General features: G+C 44.6%; 1 protein-coding gene across 2 annotated transcripts in view; it reads right to left on the reverse strand.

The window, feature by feature from the left end:
• TIAM2 (TIAM Rac1 associated GEF 2) overlaps positions 1 to 18646 on the reverse strand; it is a 519289-nt gene that overhangs the window by 158654 nt on the left and 341989 nt on the right. For both annotated transcript variants that reach the window (XM_075339675.1, XM_075339674.1), the window contains exon 10: positions 16712 to 16768. In XM_075339675.1, the coding sequence (XP_075195790.1) occupies positions 16712 to 16768 (57 nt within the window). The remainder of the gene's footprint in view (positions 1 to 16711; positions 16769 to 18646) is intronic.

Consider the following 18646-nt stretch of genomic DNA (forward strand, 5'->3'; position numbering starts at 1 on the left):
GAACGGGTGTAGTCTATGGTGTGTCTAAATTGTTGAGAACAATATTGTATGAAAGGAGTTTCCCACAAAGAAAGTTAATTTTAATCAATACATCTTGGAATAATAATAATTTCTACAATTGCATGTGTTTTAAAAAAAATGTTCCTGTGCTGAGATAATCTTATATACACTAAGCAAAGATATAAATGTAACAGTTGTTTTTCCTCCCATTTTTCATGAGCTGAACTCAAAGATCAAAGTCTTTTTCTATGTACAGAAAGGTTCTGTGTCTAAATCTGTATTAATGAGCACTTCTTTGCCAAGATAATCCATCCACCTCACCTCAGGTGTGGCATATCAAGATGCTGATCACACAGCATTACGCACAGGTGTGCCTTAGGCTGGCCACAATAAAAGGCCACTCTAAAATGTGCAGTATTATCAGACAGCACAATGCCACAGATGTTGCAAGTTTTGTAGCAGTGTGCAGTTGGTATGCTGACTGCAGGAGTCTCCACCAGAGCTGTTGCCCATGAATTGAATGTTAACTTCTCTACCATAAGATGTCTTCAAAAGGTATTTCAGATAATTTGGCAGTACATCCAACCAGCCTCACACCTGCAAACCACATGTAGCCACACCAGCCCAGGGTCTCCATATCCAGCATTTTCACCTCCAAAACAGTCTCAGACCAGCCACCCGGACAGCTGCTACAACAATCGGTTTCCATAACAAAAACATTTCTGCACAAACTGTCAGAAGCTGTCTTAGGGAAGATCATCCGCATGCTCGCCATTCTCATTGTATTCTTTACTTGACTGCAGCTCCTCTTCGTAACCAACTTGAGTGGGCAAATGATCACATTGAATGGTGTCTGGCCTGTTGGAGATGTACATGGATCATGGCAGACTGCGTGTATGGCGTTGGTCAGCGTTGTGAATCGAGTGCCCCATGGTGGCGGTGGGGTTATGATATGGACAGGTGTATGTAATGGATAATGAACACAGGTGTATTTTATTGATTCCATTTTGGATGCTCAGAGATACCGTGATGAGATCCTTAGGCCCATTGTTGAGCCATTCATCCACAACCATAACCTCATGTTGCAGAATGATAATGCATGGCCCCATGTTGCAAGGATCTGTTCCTAGAAGCTGAAAACATCCCACTTCTTGCATGGCCAGAATACTCATCGGACATCTTACCCATTTTATGGCTTTTTATTGTGGCCAGCCTAAAGCGGGCTTTACACGCTACGATATATCAAACGATATGTCGTCGGGGTCACGTCGTTAGTCACGCACATCCGGCCTGGTTTGACATATCGTAGCATGTAACACAAATGAGCGACTGTGAACGAGCAAAAATACTCACCTTATTGTTGCTCGTTGACACGTCGCTCATTTTCAAAAAATTGAACGTCCTTCTGTGCTCCGTTTGTTCTTCGTTCCCGAGGCAGCACACGTCGCTCCCCGGGAACGATGAACAGTAGCTTACCTGCGGCCGCCGGCAATGCGGAAGTAAGGAGGTGAGTGGGATGTTTATGTCCCGCTCATTTCCACCCCTCTGCTTCTATTGGGCGGCCGCTGTGTGACGTTGCTGTGACGCCGAACGTCCCTCCGCCTTCAGAAAGTGGATGTTTTCCGCCCACAGCGAGGTCGTTCGGGAGGTAAGTACGTGTGACGGGTGTTACTGACTGTGTGCGACACGGGCAACAAATTGCCTGTGCCGCACAAACGATGGGGGCGGGTGCGATCGCACGAGATATCGACACTTGTAAAGCAGCCTTTAGGCACACCTGTACAATAATCATGCTGTCTAATCAACATCTTGATATGCTGTACCTGTGAGGTGGATGGATTATCTCGGCAAATAAGAAATACTCACTAAGGCCCCTTTCACATTGCGTTTCAGTGGCTCTGTCGGTGCATACGTCCGAAATCCCGCCACTCCCCCCACAAGGCGAGTTTCGGACGTATGCGCCGATAGTGCCATTGAGTATAATGGAGCAGACAGCGCAAGCGTATGCTCTGTCTTGTACCATTTTTGGGTTTATACGCTTGCTGCCGGTGGATGCCCAGACGTAACAGACTACGTTCGGGTGTCCGCCTGCAAAAAGCGTATTCACCCGAAAATGGTGCAAGACAGAGCATATGCTTGCTCTTTCTGCTCCATTATACTCAATGGCCCTGTCAGCGCGTACGTCTGAAACTCGTTTTGTGGGGGGAGGGCGGGATTTCGAATGTATGCCCTGACGGAGCCACTGAAACGCAGTGTGAAAGGAGCCTAACACGGATTTAGATAAATTTGTGAACAATATTTGAGACAAAAATCCTTTTTGTTTACATAGAAAAAGTTTTAGAGCTTTGAGGTCAGCTCATGAAAAATGGGAGCAACAACAAAAGTGTTACATTTATATCTTTGTTGAATGTATGTGTCCCTGCTATGTACTGTGTAATGGCTGTCTTTGACCATACAGGGACATGGTCTGATCATACTACATCTCCTGGGCAGGGAAAAAGTAAAAAAGTATAAACATTACAGCATGGAATCATAAATGATTCTTTCTTTGAGGTAATTTTTTTTTAAAAACAGGCAGAGAAATGCTTTACCTCACAGAAAGTATCAACTGTGATCCCAAGCTGTGAAATATGTATAGTCTTTTGCGTCCACCCTGCTCCAGGAGATGTGGTATGATCAGACCATTAGATGTATGGTCAGACACGGCCATTACGCAGTACATAACAGGGACACATATATAAGATTATCTCAGCCCAGGAACATTTTTTTAAACACATCGAATAGTGGAAATTATTATTATTCCAAGATGTATTGATTAAAATCAACTTTAACTACTTCACGACCAATGACGTACTATTATGTGGCTAACAGGCGAGGGTGAATCTCCGATTCACCCATGCCTTTTAACCCCATAGATTGTGCTGACAAACACTGACAGTGCAATTTAAAGCATTGCAGTGGGGATTGCGCTATTCCTTGCCACCATCGGAGGCCCCATGACGTGATAATGGGGTACTAATGTGTTACCATGACAGCGCGGGGTCAGATGATGACCCCTGATGCTATCATAAGTCACTTAATGTGAAAGCCAGCAAAACACCGATACTCACAGGAGAGCAGGATTTTTCATGATCAGAGCGATGCTGGAGCATCACTTTGATCAGGGGAAGCGATCGGTCTCTGCAGTGATAAAGCCCCCTAGAGAGACTAGTAAGAAATAAAAAATGTAAGCAAAAAAAAAAAAATTTTTAAAAAATCTGAAATAATAAATAAACCTTAAAAGTTCAAACCACCCCCCTTTTGCCCCATTGCAAATATAACAATTAAAAAAAACAAAATTTGTTATTGCCTAATTCAGAAATGCCCGATCTATCAAAATATGAAATCCAATTAATCTGATCGGTAAAGAGTGTAGCAAGAAAAAAAATTCCAAACTACAAAATTACGTTTTTTTGGTCGCCGCAACAGTGCATTAAAATGTAATAACATGGGATCAAAACATTGCATCTGCACACAAATGGTACAATTAAAAACGTAAGCTCAAGATACCATAAAGTGAATATGATGAATTGGAAAAAAAACCAAAACATTGTGGAACTTCACTTTTTTCACAATTACTCCACATTTTTCCTTTCTCATTTTCCAGTACACTATATGGTAAAATGAATGGTGTCTTGCAAAAGTAAATCTGGTCCCGCAAAAAATAAGCCGTCATATGGCAATATTGAAAATGTTTTTTAAATAATGTCTCTCGGAAGAAGGGGAGGAAAAAATGAAAAAGGAAAACTGAATATTGTCCTGGGGTGAAGGGGTTAAAAAGAACGTGGTTTATGGGAACACCCCTTTAAGCTTATTCTCTATTATCTGGCACAAATCCTCATGTAATTACAGAACATACTTAGATATTACTTATATATTTCAAATTATGAAATAATAATTAGAATGCTGTGATTTCAAATAATATAGTGTGGGAAAGTTTCACTCAATGGCTAAATTTTGTCCAATTTTTGGGGAAAATGAATCACATTTTTGGACATATATTATCCTGCATGTGATGTAACATTGTCAATATCTGTCTTGCAACAAAGCAGTGAAGTGTTGTGGTTCCATTACAGATGGAGGTCACAACAAAGATGTGAACAGAGGCTAAGATGTAAAGAAAATGTGAACAATATTTGGCACAGTTTAAAGCCCCACACTGAGCAGAATCTGTTCAATATCTATGTAAGGACGCTATTTAATATTCTTAATAATCTACTCTTCTTTACTCACACCTGTCGGACAGTCAATCCCTCTAAAATCCAAGTCTAAGGGCTCAATCAGATGACCGTTCCGTTTGTCGTGGTCAGTTCCTGTTTTTTGCGGACCTACTGACAGGACCATATTTTCTATGTCTTTTGTGTAGGATCAGATGGCACAGGGAAGCACTTCCGTTTGCATCCGATCCTACAAAAAAACACATCGGATGCCGCATGTCCGTTCCGTTATTATGGCAAAAATTAGTCAAAGAGACAACATTGGAGCGCACCACAATCATAAATTAATAAGGATCAAAATCAAGATCAGGGTGCTCTCTGGTGCAGTGAGAAAACAAATGACAGCACAAAGAAGAAAGCTACTGCACATGGAGTCAGATGCACACCAATATAATATAATATAACTACTTTTATTATGTACCAAGTAGAAAATATTAAAAACAGTTAGTTAAAATCGTACAAGAAACCATAAAGGTTAGTTCACTCTGAGCATATAAAACCCCAATGGTTACATGTATAATGATACAAGATCCAAATACAATAATTACATAAATATATAACCTTATGCCAGTATGCAATGTAAAATATAAAGGATTAGAGGAATCAGACTGAATGCAAGATGCTTGCCAAATAAATACGCTATCAGTGTATAGATGATAACAGAGGGGAGGTTTCTGGTTGTGTGAATACATGCACACCATAATATACAAATGAGTGAAATGTAGCCCAATTCTGCTGATAGAACGTGCCTATGCGATCACAGAAGGTGGCGGAGTATGAATTAAAGTCTGTCAGCCCAGATGTAAATCCCAACAGAGATACACGTGGTCTGATGTCTGTTGAAAAAACTTTATATACAGATATCGATGTAAGGGCAATTTTATTCAGCAGTGCGATATCTGTATATAAAGTTTTTTCAACAGACATCAGCCCACGTGTATCTCTGTTGGGATTTACATCTGGGCTGACAGACTTTAATTCATACTCCGCCACCTTCTGTGATCGCATAGGCACGTTCTATCAGCAGAATTGGGCTACATTTCACTCATGTGTGCATTAAGGTACCGTCACACTAAGCAACATCGCTAGCAACATCGCTGCTGAGGCACAACTTGCTAGCGATGTTGCTTAGTGTGACATCCAGCAACAACCTGGCCCCTGCTGTGAGGTCGCTGGTTGTTGCTGAATGTCCTGGACCATTTTTTAGTTGTTGCTCTCCCGCTGTGAAGCACAGATCGCTGTGTGTGACAGCGACAGAGCAACAACTAAATGTGCAGGCAGCAGGAGCCGGCTTCTGCGGATGCTGGTAACCACGGTAAACATCAGGTAACCAAGAAGCCCTTACCTTGGTTACCCGATATTTACCTTCGTTACCAGCGTCCGCCGCTCTCAGCTGTCAGTGCCGGCTCCCTGCTCCCTGCACACGTAGCCGGAGTACACATCGGGTAATTAACCCAATGTGTACTGTCGCTAGGTGTGCAGGGAGCCAGCGCTAAGCGGTGTGCGCTGGTAACCAAGGTAAATATCGGGTTGGTTACCCGATATTTACCTTAGTTACCAAGCGCAGCATGCTTCCACGTGTAGCGACGCTCCAGCAATCCCTGCCAGGTCAGGTTGCTGGTGGGATCGCTGGAGCGTCGCTTAGTGTGACATCTCACCAGCGACCTCCTAGCAACTTACCAGCGATCCCTATCAGGTTGTATCGTTGTTGGGATCGCTGGTAAGTTGTTTAGTGTGACTGGGCCTTTATAGTGTGCATGTGTTTACACAACCAGACACCTCCCCTCTGTTATCATCTATACACTGATAGGGTACTTATTTGGCAAGCATCTTGAATTCAGTCTGATTCCTCTAACCCTTTATATTTAACATTGCATACTGGCATAAGGTTATATATTTATGTAATTACTAGATGGTGCCCCGATTCTAACGCATCGGTTATTCTATTTATTGTGTAGTTGATGTATGATTAACCGATGTATGATTAACCACTTTTCCACTGTGGCCGGCGGTGAGTTGCAGGTTCTGGGGTTGGAAGGTGTGGGTTGGCCTGGTATGTGGGCTGATGCTGTGATGTGGCTCCATGCTGGTATGTGCCCCCATCGTGGTGTAGCCACTATCCTGACATGTGCCCCCATCATGGTATAGGTAGGTGTGTATGGAGCATCCTGGTCTGTGTCCCATCCGGGTATAGTCTCCATCTTTGTATGGCCCCCATCCTGGTATGTGGGTTGATGCTGGTATGTGGCCCCATCCTGGTATGTGGCCCCATCGTGGTATAGGCAGGATCCTTGTGTATGCAGCATTCTGGCCTGTGTCCCATCCTGGTATAGTCTCCATCCTTGTATGGCCCCTATCCTGGTAAGTGGGTGTCTGTGTAGGGCGGTGTTTGTGTTGCACGGTGTGTGTGTATTGCGTTCTGTGTGTCTTGCGGTGCGTATGTGGGGTGATGTGTGTGTGTTTTGGGGTGTGTTTTGTGCGGTGTATATGTATTTTTCTGCGTGCCGCGGTGTGTGTGTGGGGGCGTGTGATTGTTGGGCGATGTGTGTGTGCGGGGGTGTTTGTGTGCGGCTGTGTGTGTGTGCGCCCGTTTGTGGGTGGTTGTGTGTGTGGGGGGGTGCATTTGATATGAGCGGGGTTGTGTGTGTGTGTGTGTGTGTGTGTGTGTGTTCGCGGCGGTGTGTGTGCGTGGTGGTTTGTGTGTGCTGGTGTGTTTGTGTTTGTGTTGGGCTGTGTGGGAGTCGTGGTGTGTGTGTGTGTGTGGCTTCATTTCCCGCTGGCCATGAATAGTAATGATTGGCTCGTGAGCACTCCGGGATGCAGCTCTCCCACTAACCACTGATGAATGCAGGGGAAGCACATGGCTACTTAAATATTAACACTGCAGTGAATGTTAAGAAGCCGCTCATGAATAGTAATGAGCGGCTCATGAATAGTAATGGATCGTTAACATTCACAACAGTGTTAATATTTAAGTAGCCATGTGCTTCCCCTGCATTTATCGTTGGTTAGTGGGAGAGATGCGTCTCGGAGTGCTGGGTTCCTAGTGCGCCGCAGCTACGTCTCCTCCTGTCCCCATCCCTCTATGTGTCTCTGTGGTGTGGGGAAGCCCTGCGATGCCGCAGCTGCGTCTTCTCCGGTCCTTGTCCCTCTGTGTCTCTGTGGTGTACTTGGGTCACTGACCTGCGCTTTGGGGCCTCTTGTGGGTTGGGGCTTACTGTGCTTCGTCGCGTCGGGTGTAGCGAGCTTCCATGGCAGTGTCCCTTGTACCTGTCCGCCGGCTGCGTTATGGCGTTGTCAGGGTTTCAGTTAGTGGGCGTGTCCTAACTGAGCGATCGTCACTGCTGATTGGGTGTGGATAGAGTAAGGTGTGGGTGGGTGGGGGATGTGATGCAGTGTCGCTGCTGATTGGGTGAGATGGTGTGAGGGGTGGGTGTGGGGGGGTGTTCGGCCTGTTGGAGCTGTGTGGGCATGGTTTAGGCGGTTTCAGCGTATGGCATTTCTTGGACAGACAGACAGAGACAGAATAGGGCAATTATATATATATATATATATATAGATTGTATTTGGATCTTGTATCATTATACATGTAATCATTGGGGTTTTCTATGCTCAGGGTGAACTGACCTTCTTGGTTTCTTGTACAATTTTTTAATATTTTCTACTTGGTACATAATAAAAGTGCTTATATTATATTCTATTGGTGTGCATCTCACTCCATGTGCAGTAGCTTTCTACTTTGTGCTGTCTTCTGTTATTATGAAACATGTCCTATTCTGTTCCATAATAACGGAATGTGACTCAATACAAGTCAATGGGTCCGCAAAATCCCTGGAAGCCGCACGAAAGCACTTTCGTCGGGTGCCCCTGCAGTCTGTGTCCCGCTCCCAGCCAGCCCCGCGGCTGTCCGCACTGCAGTGTGTCCACATATGCCCGCACTGCAGTGTCAGCATCTGCCTGCTCTGCAGTGTGCGAGCATCCATGGGGATGAAGAGCGTTTCCGTCAGGAGGTCAGTAAAGTTCATTACCTGCTGTGATGAATTCGTGCACTCCTGACGTAAGCGCTTGTCACTGACTTCTATGCCCGCTGTGTTCTCAGATCACCTCTCACGAGCGACCCAAGACGTCACAGGCCGTTCACGATACTTGGTGTCACGTCCTCACCGGAGTCCGCTCCTGCGACTTCTGCTCCGATCGCCAGACGACGCCATGTTCCCACCATGGATAGTGCTGGTGATGGGAGAGGAGTCGGTGCCTGTGGCTCTGCGGAGCACAGGTTTTGCTCATCCACTAGGCTGGGTTTCCCTGGAACCTGCAGTACCACTGGCTGACTGTAGGTGGTGTGTGTCTTCCAGCTGAAGTTGCCAACATTCACCTGCAGCCAATGGGAAGACACCACACCCTTCTTATTACCCCTTCTGTCACATGACCACTGCCAGAGATAGTTCTGTACTGCTGGCTCATGTGCTGTTTGTATGTTGATGCCTGTGCGCTGACCTTTGCTTGTTGTTTGACTACCCTCCTGCCTGTCATTTTTGTACCTTGCTGCCAGTCCCGGATTTGACCTCTGCTTTGTATCCTCACTACGCCCTTGCCTGCCGATTCTGTTCCTGTTTAGCATCTCCTGGTTTTTAACCCTGCCTGACGACCACGGAATACAGCCTACCACAGGTAGTGATCTCTGGGGCTCTGTGTAATTCCTGTATAGGGGTTAAAGGGTTGCAGACTTCTTGAGGTCCTGCTTTGTGAGCGGCTTTTCTCTCAGACTCCTCTTACAGCCAGTCTGAGTCTGTGGATCCAATCAGGCATTACATTATCTCTGGCCCACTTACACGAAAAAAAAAAAAAAATGGATCCTCTCCAAACTGTGATGGACCAGGTGCTGACCCTGTCTGGCTTGGTTCAAGGATTTGCACAGCAAGTGCAAGAGCTCCAGTCTGCCCAAGTTCAAGCTCCCGCAGCACCTCCCTCATCATGTCCAGAGTCCCGTCGACGTCAAGGGAGCAGATCACATTGGGAAGACCATCATGGAGAGCCTGGATCTCAGAGACAATCGCTTCCAGAGCAGCAACCGCACCTGAGTGAGCCCCAGGATACTCACTCAGGCGCCCAAGTACTTCCTGCAGACCCTATAAAGTTAATGTTACCTGTCTCATTGTCTCACCAGGGAAAAGCTGTGTGGCTGCAGGTCTTTATTGATTGTGGCTCTGCAGCTAATTTCATAAACTCTGATGTAGCAAAAGAGCTGGGTTTGCCTTTGCTGAGACTGAACTCTCCCATTAAAATCTCTGCAATTGATAATAGCCCTCTCACTCAGGGTGTGGTTAACCTTGTAACTCCAGAGATCTCCATGCTTGTAGGGGCTCTGCATGTAGAATCTGTGTCATTTTTTGTTCTTGAGAACCTGACAGCAGCAGTAGTATTGGGTATGCCATGGCTGCGCAGTCATAGACTGGCACCAAGGTGAGATTGTGCGCTGGAGCCCTGAGTGTCAGGAGACGTGTATGTCTTTATCTGTGAACCTGACTAGAGCTGAACCTGTAGTCATACCTCATGCATTCAGGGATTTTGCTGACGTGTTTTCTGTTTCTGACTCTGAAAAATTACCTCCACACAGAGATTATGACTGCCCCATAGATTTGGTCCCCAATTCTCGACTCACCAAGGATAGGATTTATAATCTTTCTGGTCCAGAACGTCAGGCCATCAAAGGTTATATAGCAGACAGTCTGCAGAGAGGGTTAATCAGACCATCCAGGTCACCAGTCGGCGCTTGGTTCTTTTTTGTGGAGAATTAAGACGGTGGCCTCAGACCTTGTATTGACGACCGTGAACTTAATGCTATTACTGTAAAGAATCAGTACCCTCTGCCACTAATCCCCGATCTCTTTAACCAGCTCACAGGAGCCCGGTACTTCACGAAGCTGGATCTCAGGGGTGCATATAACCTAATCCGCATCAGAGAAGGAGATGAGTAGAAAACGGCATTTAACACTCCAGAGGGACACTATGCGTACTTGGTAATGCCTTTTGGGTTAACTAATGCGCCGGCTGTCTTTCAGAACTTTGTTAATGACATTTTCAGAGATATTTGTGGTCAATATGTGGTGGTCTATCTGGATGACATCCTGATTTATTCTCCTGATGCTAAGTCACATGTCCAACATGTATGCACTGTACTCCAGAGACTCAGGGAGAACTCCCTATTTGCTAAGTATGAAAAATGTGGTTTTTTTTGTTGATGAGGTTAATTTCCTGGGTTATATATTGTCTGCAGAAGACTTCCGCATGGATCCCTCTAAGCTTCAACCGATTAAGAAATGGGTGCAACCCAAGTCCCTGAAAGCCTTGCAGCGTTTCCTTGGGTTTGCAAATTATTATCACAAATTTATTAAGGATTTTTCCAAGATTGCCAAACCCCTCACTGATTTGACTAAAAAGGGAGCTGATGTGGTTAATTGGAAGCCAGAGGCGATCCATGCCTTCTCTACATTAAAAAAATGTTTTTCCTCAGACCCGATTCTGGTTCAGCCTGACCTTATGCGTCCGTTATTGTAGAAGTCGATGCCTCTGAAGTTGGAGTGGGGGCAGTGCTATCACAAGGTACTCTGTCTCTTACTCAACTTCGTCCTTGTGTGCTTTCTTTTCCCGCAAATTTTCTCCCACCGAGACAAACTATGATATTGGTAATCGTGAGCTGTTGGCCATTAAATGGGCCTCGAGGAATGGCGCCACTTCCTCGAGGGTGCCAAACATAAGGTCACAGTCATCACAGACCATAAGAACCTCACTTATCTGGAATCTGCTAAGAGACTCAATCCTAGGCAAGCTAGGTGGGCATTCTTCTTCTCCAGATTTGATTTCGTGGTGACGTTTTGGCCTGGTACCAAGAACACAAGAGCTGATTCCCTTTCCCGTAGCTTCTGTCCCTCTCAGTCAGAAAACATCGAACCAGTCCCTATTTTAGGTAAGGGCATTGTTGTATCATCGGTATCCATAGATTTGATAGAACAAATCCGTGATGCCCAAGACCAGGCCCCTGAAACCACTCCTGACCGTAAACTGTTTGTCGCTCCCCCACTTCGTCTACGGGTACTTCAGGAGTCCCATAATTCTGTCCTTGCAGATCACCCTGGTATAGGCAATACCCTCCGACTTGTAACTAGGAGCTTTTGGTGGCCAACCACAGCAAAGGACTGTAAGGAATACGTACTGGCCTGTGAAATTTGTGCTCAAGCCAAGACACCCCGTACCCGTCCCGCTGGATTTCTCCAGTCCCTACCTATTCCAGAAAGTCCTTGGACCCACCTCTCCATGAACTTCATCACTGACCTTCCACCCTCAGAAGGGAAGACTTGTATCTGGGTAGTAGTGGATAGATCCAGTAAACAGTGTCATTTTATTCCATTGTCCGGTTTACCTAATTCTGAAATGCTTAGCAGGTTGTTCATTAGGCATATTGTGCGGTTACACGGGGTTCATCTCGAAATTCTGAAGGGCTTTTTGTAAAAAGATTAATATAGAGTTATCTTTTTCTTCTGCCTACCACCCAGAGACCAATGGTCAGACTGAACGTTCTAATCAAATCTTAGAACAATATCTCCAGTGTTATGTGTCTGATCATCAGTCTGACTGGGTGGAATATCTACCACTAGCTGAGTTTGCCATTAATAACCAGTATCAGGAGTCTATCCAGACTACCCCTTTTTTCTGCAATTTCGGGTTGCATCCACATTTTGGGTCCTTTTCTTCTGCTATGGTGGATACTCCTGAGGCTGAAAGCACTGTGCACAAACTGAAGGCTATCTGGTCTGAGGTGAAAGAGAACTTGAAGAGGGCACAGGGTGGTCAAGTATCAGCTGCTAATAAGAGGCGTTCCAAGGGCCCAAGCCTTGGAGCTGGGGATAAGGTATGGTTGTCCATCCATCATATTAAACTCAAGGTCCCTTCTGCTAAGCTGGGTCCCAGATTTATTGGACCTTACGAGATAGTCGAGGTCATCAATCCCACAGCTTTCCGCCTGAACCTCCCTCAGTCCTTCAAAATATGGAACGTGTTCCACAAATCCCTCCTCAAGTTGTATCGTGTTCCCATTCACCCAGCCAGGCCCCCCCCTCCTCCTGTTTTGGTCAAGGGTAGCCTAGAGTATGAAGTACAGAGAATCCTTGACTCCCGTATTGTTAGAGGGGCAGTGCAGTATCTTGTACATTGGAAGGGTTATGGCCCTGAGGAGCGATCATGGGTCCCAGCAAGTGAGGTCCACGCTAAAGGTCTTGTCCGGCAATTTCACCTCCAGTTCCCTGACAAGCCGGGTTTTGAGGGTCCGGTGGCCCCTCGTGGTGGGGGGGGGGTACTGTCACGTCCCCACTGGAGTCCGCTCCTGCGACTTCTGCTCTGATCACCAGACGATGCCATGTTCCCACCATGGATAGTGCTGGTGATGGGAGAGGGGTCGGTGCCCGTGGCTCTGCGGAGCACAGGCTCCGCTCATCCACTAGGCTGGGTTTCCCTGGAATCTGCAGTACCACTGGCTGACTGTAGGTGGCGTGTGTCTTCCAGCTGAAGTTGCTAACATTCACCTGCAGCCAATGGGAAGACACCACATCCTTCTTATTCCCCCTCCTGTCACATGACCACTGCCAGAGATAGTTCTGTACTCCTGGCTCATGTGCTGTTTGTATGTTGATGCCTGTGGGCTGACCTTTGCTTGTTGTTTGACTACTCTCCTGCCTGTCGTTTTTGTACTTTGCTGCAAGTTCCAGATTTGACCTCTGCTTTGTCTCCTCACTACGCCCTTGCCTGCCGATTCTGTTCCTGTTTAGAATCTCCTGGTTTTTTACCCTGCCTGACGACCACAGACTACAGCCTACCACAGGTAGTGATCTCTGGGGCTCTGTGTAATTCCAAATCCCTGTATAGGGGTTAAAGGGTTGCAGACTTCTTGAGGTCCTGCTTTGTGAGCGGCTTTTCTCTCAGACACCCTTACAGCCAGTCTGAGTCTGTGGCTCCAATCAGGCATTACACTTGGCTTATGAACGCGGCGGTCATTGAACTCAGTGGCGAGCGCTGACGTCAGGAGTGCAGCAGACTTCATCACCCAGGCAATGTACCTCGCTAACCTCCTGAAGTCAGTGCTGGTCATGCCCTGCAGTGACCTGGGCTGACCTCATGATGTTAGCACAGGTCACTGCACTGCTCTCCCAGCAAATGGGGAACATTCTGTTCTTCATTGACTAGGACAGTGAGTATGGATCGTCGTGGGACTCCCTTATTTAATTACGCCGGACCCAGATTTGTTTTTTCATTCCAAAAAATTGGTGAAAGAGGGAATGTTTTGATGTTTTGGGGAGTGTTTTTACAAATAAAAATTTGTTTGTCGTCTATTTTTTTTTTATTACTGACTGAGTTAGTGATGTCGGGTATCTGATAGACACCGAAATATCACTAACCTCTGTGCTTGATGCCAGGTGACATTACACATCTAGTATCAACCCCATATATTACCCTGTTTGCCACCGCACCAGGGCAACGGAATGAGCTGGGTAAAATCCTGGGACTGTCGCATCTAATGGATGCGGAAATTTTGGCCGGCTGCTGGCTGATAGTTTTAGGGTGGGGTTGCTCCCAATGACGTGGGTTTCCCCAGCCTGAGAATACCAGCCCCCAGCTGTGAGGCTTTATCTAGGCTGGTATCAAAATTGGGGGGGACCGTACGCTATTTTTTTAATTATTTATTTATTTATCTATTTACTTATTGTACTGTATGATATAGACCCGCTGCTGTGATTAGTTGCAGTCAGACAGCTGTCACTCAGCATGGGGGGCGCGTCTGACTGTAAACAATCACAGATGGGGGAGGAGTGACTATGTATGAGCCTAATGAGCAGCCTGCTCGGGAAGATCAAAGAGCTGCCGCGGGAGCAGTGTGACAGCCATGACGGTGATCAGTGAGTATGTAGCGCTTGCTCCTACTCCTTTACCCCAGATTCTGTTCCCCATAGACTTTATATTGGGACCAGCATCTGGTCAGATATCCTGGACTGCATGTAACTCTCCTTCCGGTCCGCAAAAAAAATGGAAGTCACACGAATTATGCACGGACCGTATACTGAATGGAACGGGATGGATGCGGTTGTCACACGGATGCCACACGGATGCATCCATGAAAAAACAGGACCGTTTTTTACGGACTGCAAAAACGGAACAGTCGTGTGAATGAGTCCTTAACGAGCGCAGATTGACAACAAGGCATTTAGTACTCATTTAGAAGTTTGTTTACACAATTCAACTGGTAATGATGGGGACAGAACGATCACCAATATAATTGTTTTGTGCCCATACATAATGGATGTTTTCAGGAGCATAAGTCAGTCATTTGTCGAACAAATGGTCTCATTCGTGAGGTGATTGCAGGCATGGAAAAAAATGTATCTATAAATACTCATTCAATACGGCTTATCTAAATGTACCACTTATTTGCATCATCAAGTGTTCATTCTATATCTTTAAGTATGTATTTTTTTTTACTTTGATAGATTAAATCTTTAACAAATTGTAGCATATATGGGCGGCACGGTGGCTCAGTGGTTAGCACTGCAGTCTTGCAGCGCTGGGGTCCTGGGTTCAAATCCCACCAAGGGCACCATCTGCAAGGAGTTTGTATGTTCTCCCCGTGTTTGCGTGGGTTTCCTCCGGGTACTCCGGTTTCCTCCCACATTCCAAAGACATACAGATAGGGACTCTAGATTGTGAGCCCCAATGGGGACAGTGTTGCCAATGTATGTAAAGTGCTATGGAATTAATAGCGCTATATAAATGAATAAAATTATTATTATTATTATATTCATTCAGGAGCAAAGGTTTCCATCCTGCACAAACCTGCTTGAAAAGTTAAGGTGTAACCGTCGTTTTTATTTCATAAATCAATAGTACAGATGAAAATAGCCAACTTTGTGAGATATCTTATCAGAGAAATTTGCTTCTTTCTCCTGGACTGATCTTTCAATCTCAAAATTCTCAAATTCCAGGTAAAATCTCTACTCAGTGAATGCATATTTGTACTATATATTACTGAGATAAGAGATAATCTGAGGAGGGAAAAGGCGCAAGAAATAGGGTCTTACCCGGTATAAAGGTTTAAGGCAAAAAGGGATGGATACACTCACCTGATCAGGTTGTGACAGTCACAACCCCTGTGCAGACTTGTGTGAGTGCTGAAGTGGTTGAAGCTGCGGCCCCGTTGGAGAGAGTTAAATTGTTCGGAGTAAAAAGACGGGTTTATAAACCGCGCTAGAAACCACAAAGGGTGTTTGTAAAAATAAAGATTCTTTTAATAAACCATTCCTACGCGTTTCAGAGGTATACACACCTCCTTCTTCAGGGAAAAAAACAACTTTTTTTCCCTGAAGAAGGAGGTGTGTATACCTCTGAAACGCGTAGGAATGGTTTATTAAAAGAATCTTTATTTTTACAAACACCCTTTGTGGTTTCTAGCGCGGTTTATAAACCCGTCTTTTTACTCCGAACAATTTGAGATAAGAGATGGCAGTTGTTACTGACATTATTCTATTGTATAAGGGGAAGGCAAGGAGAAAAGAGGAGCTAGAGACAGAGTTTCTCCTTCCCTTTCCACTCCTTTCAACATAGAATCTTATGAAAAAAAACCAATTGCCTTCTCTTATCTTGGTGATCTCAAATCTGTATTCACTGAAGACAGATTTTACTTGAAATTTTGAGAATGAAAGATTAGTCCAGGAGGAGTAAGAAGCTAATTTTTCTAATAGATATTGTCATAATGAGGTATTTACAAACATCACTGACTGTCATGGCGGTGTCCGGATCTGTGGAGAACTCAGATTCTGGCACTCTGCCTGCTAACTTCTCTGATGTCTGACAGCACAGGCAGTCTTGGGCATCGACCCACAAATTGGTAGTTCATAGGCAGGCTAGAAAGCCTGCCTTCCTTCTCTTGCTTTTTCCTTAGTCTGTGTTACCATCTTACTCTTGCCCCTTTTTTCCCTGGGTGGGTGTGGGGCAGAACAGATTAGTTTTGTTCAGAACAGTAAGGCAAGGAACTCCGGCAACTCCACCATCATTTGTAATCCGGAGATTAGGGATAGCTTAAGCTCCCCTAGCGTGAGAGACAGTATAGGAGCCCCTGTCCTTCATTACCCTACAGTCAGATCATGACATATGTCACAAAGTTGCTTATTTTCATGTGTAATATTGATTTATAAAATAAAAAGTTAAACAACAGTCATGCTTTAATGTGGGACACTTTGAGTGGTCATGTTTAGTAGATGTCATAGGTCATAACTATTTTGCTGCATTGTGGGGCACTTCTTTAACTTTTGGTATGGGGACTTCACTGCGCAACATATGCCCCTCTTTTTAGGGATGAAATAAATGCTATGGCTCTAACATAAAATATTGTCAGAAATATTTTAGACACTTACCTCATTGGAGTCAACTAGTTTAGGGGGTGTCTGTGTCTCAGAGGCAGATTCAAAAACCTAGAGAAAAGGATAGAACTTACATAAGAATAAATAAAATATTAAAAAACTACAAATACTAAATATATACACATGGCTAGATAAAATTTGCCTGAGCTCATTTTAGGAATATATTTTTAAAATGACCCCATGTACCAAAATAAAACAGTAAAAATCCCAAACATTTAGGGCAATCACCTATATGGCTGATAATACACCACGCTTAATGAAGGGCATTGATGAAAACATTTGTTGGAAACATTTTTCACAATTTGTCACATTTCCAAGTTCTAAACTTTATGCCAATTTTATGCCATTAAAAGAAATTCTTGAACATAAAAAATCCAATAAAAAGTAATCAAAATTACATTTTTACCTCAACGGGGTTACAATAAGAATGCCAGTCAAGGTCGCCAAAAGTAAACTCATACACAGCTCCAACAATGGAAAAAATGGTTTCAGAAAATGGCAACACAAAAAACATTTTTTTTTTACAAAATTCAGATTTTATTTTCAGCACTAAACTAATAAGACTTGACCAGTTTTGCATTGCTGTAATTGTACTCACCTGGAGAATAAAGTTGGCAGATCATTTTTAACACAATGAATCCACCCCCAAAAAAGGCAGAATTGTGGGGTCTTTGTATTTGCAATTTCCCCACACTAGAGAAATGTTTCTCAGTATTAAAGTACACTGTATGGTAAAATAAATGGTCGCAAGTCGGAACAGAATTACTGACAAACTGGATGAATGGCCTACGGAAATCTAAAACTATTGGCGAGAATGTTGTCCAGATGCTCCAACTCGTGTCTGTATGATCACAGCGGGAAGAACAATTGTAATAAATACCATAACGCTACTTTAAAACTCCCAGGTAAACTATAGAAGGTTTAAAAAGGGGTAGTGAAATCATATTAATCAATTTAATCTTTAATCAATCCATAAAATATTAATTCAGGTACACAGATATCATTTTTTCTCATGCAGTTCAATGGAACAAAAATATTCTGAGTGAGAAATAAATGATTTATTATTTATCATACCAGGATTGATCATGTAGTTAGAGCTTAAGGGCACTTTACACGCTGCGATTTCAGTATCGATATCGCTAGTGAGCGTACCCGCCTTTGTTGGTTGTGCGTCACGGGCAAATCGCTGTCCGTGGCGCACAACATCGCTTACACCCGTCACACGGACTTACCTTCCCTACAACGTCGCTCTGGCCGGCGAACCGTCTATTTCTAAGGGGGCGGTTTATGCAGCGTCACAGCGACGTCACATGGCAGCCGTCCAATAGAAGCGGAGGGGCGGAGATGAGCGGGCGGAATATCCCGCCCACCTTCTTCCTTCCTCATTGCCGGTGGACGCAGGTAAGGAGATGTTCGTCGTTCCTGCGGTGTGACACATCGCTATGTGTGATGCTGCAGGAACGACGAACAACCAGCGGCATGCACCACCAACGATATTATGAAAAGGAGCGACGTGTCAACGATCAACGTTTTTTGACGTTTTTGCGATCGTTGATCGTCGCTCCTAGCTGTCACATGCTGCGATGTCGCTAATGACGCGGGATGTGCGTCACAAGCACCGTGACCCCGACGATATATCGTTAGCGATGTCGCAGCGTGTAAAGCACCCTTTAATGTAGCATCATAACATATAGATCAAAGATCTTAAGAATAATCCGGATAATTTACCCATAGATATTTTCTAAAGTCTCATTTAAACCCAAAGTTATTGTTAATGTATTGATCTTGAACATCCAATATATATCTTTTCCTTTTAAGGATTTAAAACAATTTTTACTACAACTTGATCCATAGGTGTGACCATGAAATATTTAAAATCACAATTATGGTGGTTAACTCCATTTCTGGAATCTGTAAAAGGGAGATTGC

The sequence above is a fragment of the Anomaloglossus baeobatrachus genome, chromosome 3, assembly GCF_048569485.1.
Source record: "Anomaloglossus baeobatrachus isolate aAnoBae1 chromosome 3, aAnoBae1.hap1, whole genome shotgun sequence".
In the NCBI taxonomy this organism is placed as follows: domain Eukaryota; kingdom Metazoa; phylum Chordata; class Amphibia; order Anura; family Aromobatidae; genus Anomaloglossus; species Anomaloglossus baeobatrachus.